The sequence below is a fragment of the Uranotaenia lowii genome, chromosome 1 (genome assembly GCF_029784155.1).
Source record: "Uranotaenia lowii strain MFRU-FL chromosome 1, ASM2978415v1, whole genome shotgun sequence".
Lineage (NCBI taxonomy): Eukaryota > Metazoa > Arthropoda > Insecta > Diptera > Culicidae > Uranotaenia > Uranotaenia lowii.
The window spans coordinates 113,255,346-113,261,345 of NC_073691.1; the positions used below are offsets into that span (position 1 = coordinate 113,255,346).

At 37.7% G+C, this 6,000-nt stretch overlaps 1 protein-coding gene across 2 annotated transcripts in view; it reads right to left on the reverse strand.

Annotated features, from left to right (window-relative positions):
* LOC129738901 (protein max) overlaps nt 1–5,546 on the reverse strand; it is a 46,663-nt gene extending 41,117 nt beyond the window's left edge. For both annotated transcript variants that reach the window (XR_008735676.1, XM_055730233.1), the window contains exons 1-2: nt 5,129–5,546; nt 5,000–5,068 (exon numbers count right to left, since the gene is read on the reverse strand). Coding sequence is in view for 1 of the 2 variants with exons in the window: in XM_055730233.1 (XP_055586208.1) it covers nt 5,000–5,068; nt 5,129–5,218 (159 nt within the window). In the remaining variant the exon portion in view is untranslated. The remainder of the gene's footprint in view (nt 1–4,999; nt 5,069–5,128) is intronic.
* Nucleotides 5,547–6,000: the final 454 nt, after the last annotated feature.

The following is a 6,000-nucleotide window of genomic DNA, read 5'->3' on the forward strand; positions in this document are numbered from 1 at the left end:
TCACCAGAATTGTTCCAAAAAGCCATGGATGAAATCCTAGCTGGATGCCAAGGAACATATTGGTATTTGGATGATGTAATCATTGAAGGGAAAGATCTGGCTGAACATGACAATCGTCTCGAAGAGGTAGTTTGAATTTATCTTTTGAATAAACTTTCTAACACATACTTCAAACTTGTTTTTTATGAACGAAAAATGTATTAAAGGTACCTACTTAGCATTTTCACTTTTGCAGGTTCTTAATCGTTTTAAGGATAGAGGTGTTGAACTGAATTGGGAAAAGTGTCTTCTTAGAGTAACCGAATTAGAATTCCTTGGTCACAGAATTTCCCGTGACGGTATAAGTCCTGCGGAAAATAAGATCAAATCGCTGATGTCATTTAAAGAACCTCATAATGAAGCGGAAGTTCGTAGTTTCCTTGGTCTTGCTAACTACATGAACAAATTCCTTCCTGATTTGGCTACTATGGACGAACCACTCCGGGTTCTCTTGCAGAAGAAAGTCCCATTCAAATGGACTAAAAAGGAATCGGAATCATTCAAAGCTATAAAACAAGCTATGGCAAATGTTAAACATCTTGGATTCTACAAAGTTGAAGACCGCACCGCAGTAATGACCGATGCAAGTCCTTGTGGACTTGGTGCAATCCTGATTCAGTTTAACAATAACAATCATCGGATAGTATGTTTCGCATCGAAATCTCTTACTGAAACAGAGCGAAAATACTGTCAATCAGAAAAGGAAGCGCTTTCTATCGTTTGGAGTATGGAGAAATTTCAATATTATCTTATAGGAAAAAAGTTTGAAATATTCACGGATTGCAAAGCCCTCGAATTTTTGTTTTCTAAACGGTCAAAACCATGTGCCCGCATTGAGCGCTGGGTACTTCGTTTACAATCCTTTGATTATACTGTGGTATACATCCAAGGAAATACTAATGTAGCAGATACGCTCTCGAGGTTGGCTACCGACACGCCGGAACCTTTCGATACAGCTGAAGAGGTTATGGTGCAAGAAATCGCACTTCATGCTGTAAGTTCCTCTGCACTCACATGGGCTGAAATAAAATCAGCATCAGCCAGTGATCTGGAAATTCAAAATGTCGTGAAGTGTCTAAACAATGGACAAGAAAGTCTCTTGCCGGTAGAATATCGAGTTATTTCTTCAGAATTGTGTAATGTTGACGAAGTATTGCTCCGTGGTGATCAGATAGTTATACCATCTGTTCTGCGAGATAAAATCCTAACGACAGCTCATGAAGGGCATCCCGGTATATCCATGATGAAAAATCACCTTAGATCCAATGTATGGTGGCCGCGGATGGATGTTGCTGTTGAGAAATTCGTAAAATCGTGTAGAGGCTGCACACTAGTGGCAGCTCCTGGACCACCAGAACCAATGATGAGAAGCCAGCTCCCCTGTGCACCTTGGCAAACAGTTGCGTTAGATGTCCTTGGACCGTTGCCGGAAGGTCACGCATTGCACAGGAATTAGGACACGATTGGCGGAAAGAGCTTAGATTGTATTTACTAACGTATCATGCATCGAAACACCCCACAATTGGTAGGTCACCAGCAGAGATCATGTTTGGTCGAAAAATTAAAAGTAAACTTCCGATGTTATCTACGTTTCAAGAAGATGATTTCGTACGAGAGACGGACGCCGTTTCAAAAGAAAAAGGGAAGGTTTATAGTGATCGGAAAAGGAATGCTAAGGAAAATGATCTAAAACAAGGCGACACTGTGTTAGTAAAGCGTATGCGAAAAATGAATAAGTTGGACAGCGAATATTTGAATGAAGATTTTGTTATTTGTGGTAAAGAAGGCACCGACACCAGAATTCAATCAAAATTGACAGGCAAGCAGTATCGAAGAAGTGCAGCTCACCTTAGAAAAATAGGATCTCGTGAAGATGAACAAGACTGTAAGGAACTTGGGAAAGATGACAAAGAAGATAATCCAGATAGCGTTTTGGAATCTGAATCTACAGGTATCAGAGATGAGGTGTCGGGTTTGGGATGTACATCTCATAGTAGTGAAGAAAAGATGAGTAAAAGAATTACTCAGGAGCCAGCTAAATTCCGTGACTATGTAACTTACTGATTTCAATATACTGAAAATGCTGTAAACCTTAAAATAAAGACGTTGTGTTTAATGCATCTCTCACTTTAAAGAATTGGGGGGGGGGGGGGTGTAGTATATTGACATACCTGCAAGTATATGCAGTATGCAGTTGATGTTGTTCCGTATAATTAACCTTACCTGACAGTTCAATATCTTGGGTACGATTGGTGAGAGTGAGAAAGGGTAGAATCGGGGATTCTTGGTTAAGCGATTGAGCCGAACGGACGCGTTTCGACAAATTGAATACATTACAATACAGTCTTTTTCAAATAATTGCTCGAATTTATTAAATGAATTTTTAACCTATTTTCAAATGTTAACTTGAATCTCATAAATAAGAGCTGGTAGAATATTTTTTGTAGCGTTTAAATAGCTCGGGGAGCTAACGCTGGCAATGAAAATTAGAGATAGTTTGGAGAAGAAAATTTTTAAACTTTAGAGTAAGCAGCGATCATGAGACGTTGGTTAGACCATCATGCACTTCATTATATCCATTCCGGCTGGATATGGACAGAATGCAGTTCAAGATAATAAACCAACCCCTCCTGATACCAGTTGGAGGAAAAACAAGGGTAGGTTCGAGATTGGCCTCTACTTACTCCCCAAGCACCTGTCGGCAACTTATGGGATTCGAACCCAAAAGTTTTTCTTGCCGATACCAGGAATCGAACCCAGTACGCCTGGGGTTACCTATCCACTAGACCACATCCGCGCTTATAAATAAGAGCTGGTAGAATAAAATTAAATGCATATTCGAATTAAACACCCCCAAACCAGTCGGGACCAGTTTTAAATATTTCGTATCTCGGGAAAAATGTGAATTTTGTTACCTTTTGCTATCAAATATTGATCCTTCAGAAAATATATCAGAATAATAATAAATCTAAGTTTTAAATAAGTTCTAAATTCAAAACAATGAAAATCAACTGAAATCTGATTCGAAAATCCGAATCTCAAATATGTTCCCTAAATTTGAATCTGAAATCTGAATTTGAAATTTGAATAAGAAATTTAAATCTTTAATATGAATCTGAAATCCGAATTTTAATCTGAAATCCGAATTTGAAATCTGAAATTTCATATCTCAATCTGAAATCTTGAACTTAATGATCTTAAACGACACCCAAAACGTTCTCGTATTCAAAAACCCTTACATGCCAAATGTGATTCCATTTGTTTGATTAGTTCTCAGTTATGTAAAAAAATGTACAATAGAACAAAGCTCTGCAAAAATTCAAGGTCATTCAATAAATTTAAAATAAATGTTTCGGACGGACACAGATACCCGTAAAATGTAATAAAGCTTCCCTCCTCCATCCTATTTCCCCACTGGAAAAAAGAGGTGTACCAAAACATCATAGAAACATTCTTAGTACCGAAACACACTCCCATGCCAGATTTGGTTCCATTTGCATGATCAGTTCTCGAGTTATGAAGACTTGTTACTTTTATTTGAGAACCTCCTCTTCGCTTCCAGTGAGAGGGAGGGGTAGGTTTTCGAGTCTATAGGGAGCAGACAGACAGAAATTCAATTTTATATTGTAGGAAGTTTTACGGATCGAAAACAAATATAAAGACGGATATGTTTAACAAACGTTTAATACGTGTTTCTCTTTGAAATGTCTTGAGAACAATGGGAAATTAGGTGGCGTTCCGTGTGGTGCAAACTAGAAGCTTGTTGCAGGGCTGGTTTGGTGACCCGAGCAGAAAATTTCGACTGCTAAGTTCAATGTTATCAACTCAAGCATTCGAAAATCACAAAGACTTTCCCTACCAGAGGTAAAAATTAGAGATGTACCGAATATTCGGTCGGCCGAATATTCGGCGCCGAATACCGCCGAAAGCCGTTAAGCCTAATATTAGGCTCACCGAATAGTTGAGCTGAGTATTCGGCCAAATAGGCCGAATATCTAGTATCAACTTGTAAAATTTTTCAAATGATTTTGGATAATTTATAAAATATTCAAAAGTTATGTTGTAAAAGCTACACAATCATGAAAAACTTATGGTTTCAACAAAACATCTAAGATATATCCGCATATCTTTCACTGCAGATCGTACAGGAGAATGCTGTATCGGTTTATACTTTGATTATAGTTTATTCCAGATTTTCTGGATATAGAAATGTCCAGATGTCCAGAGGTTGTTTAAAACTTCCCAAATTTTGTTAGATTTTTTTCTTTATGTTTATCTTTATTGGAGGGGAAAAAGCCCATATTCAATATCAAAGAAGCAAATTCGAATAGCTTGGCACCTGTTTCGACATGTTTTGTCCCAGATTTCACAGGAACGCAATCTCTTTGTTGATAAACGCCCTAGAAGCGACTAGTCATTTGATGTCTTTTCAGTTATTGGCTGGTGACATTTTCAAAGTCAGAAAGACTCATTAAAAATATCTTGTTATACATCATCATCATCCGATATCATCTGGTTGAAAATAAATCATGAGGGGCAATAATATGGAAGAAATAGAAAGCATTGAAATAATCGCTAGTTTTTTTTTTTTTTCATTAAAAACTCGATAGAATATTCGACCAAATATTCGTTTGGCCGAATAGTTGAAAAGGTCAATATTCGGTATTCGGCCGTTCGCCGAATACCACTATTCGGTACATCTTTAGTAAAATTATTTAAGGAAAGACTTGTTCCAGTTGTATACCATGTTAGCTCTACGCTATAACCACCCCAACTAAAAACCGTACAAAAATAAAAATTAACACTTGGTTCAAAAATGTGCCTCCGATGTCTGTGAAAAATTCTATTCCTGTTTGGGTATCTGTATCCGACACATTTATTTCAAATTTATTGAATGACCTTGAAATTTTGCAGAGCTTTGTTCTATTGTACGGTTTATAGCCTGTTTACTCCTAGTTACCTGCGAGTAGAACTGATTACCAGCCAAATTTCGGGACTGAGATTTGGTGTTGTCCGAATCTTCTCCATCCTGGAATGATTTAAATAAAAATAATATGGTAATTTCAAAATAAACAAAGCCAAAACTCACATCACTATCGATGTCGATATCCCTATCATCGTCGCTCATATTTTCGTAGGAATCGACGACCTTTCGGGACTGGTCCTCGTATAAGCGCATCCACAGGCTGTTGGCTTACTTTAGGCGATTTAGTTGAATCAAAATGGAAATACCTGTAAAGGATTTCTGTGCAGACAAGGAACACTTTGCTACACACTATCGACCTGTTTCCAGCTTGAACCAAATACGAGTAGCAATGGTCAAAGGATCTTTCACTAGTGAACAAATCTTCGTGTTTACCACTTAAAAAGTATACGTTCGAAATGGAACAAATGACACTACCGATTACAATTGAAATTTCGTAGTCGAAAATCGTAATTTTAAATTATTTATATACGCAGTAGAACAGCAAGAACAACATGTCTGACTGACGGGCGTGATTATTTTAGAACAAGCAAATCTAGCGTAACATTTCAAAAGGGCGAAACTAGCAGTTTGCTCGAAACGAGAAAAACGCGTTTGAAAATTCGGAACACCTATTCAAATCCTATTTAAAAAATCGACCACTTTTTGTTCAACAACATTAAAAAATGTGCATTATATTCCCTTATTGTTCGATGGTTATCAAGAGCTTTAACTTTTTTTTGCTTAATTTCAGAGATTTTCGAGTTTCGCCCTTTTACTGATTCCAGTTACGCTTGCAAGTTTCGCCCAATTGGGCTTGGGCCTGCTAAAAAGAAAAAAGCCTGCTCTTCACTCTTACACAGATTTCCATAAGAATGACAGCTAATCGGAGTGAAATTGGAGTGAAGGCCATTGCTCTCTCTGTTTAACACACGAGAAATCGTATACCGGGATTGCGAGCGCGCCCATCGCCCATAGAGTATTTCCTGAGACAGATT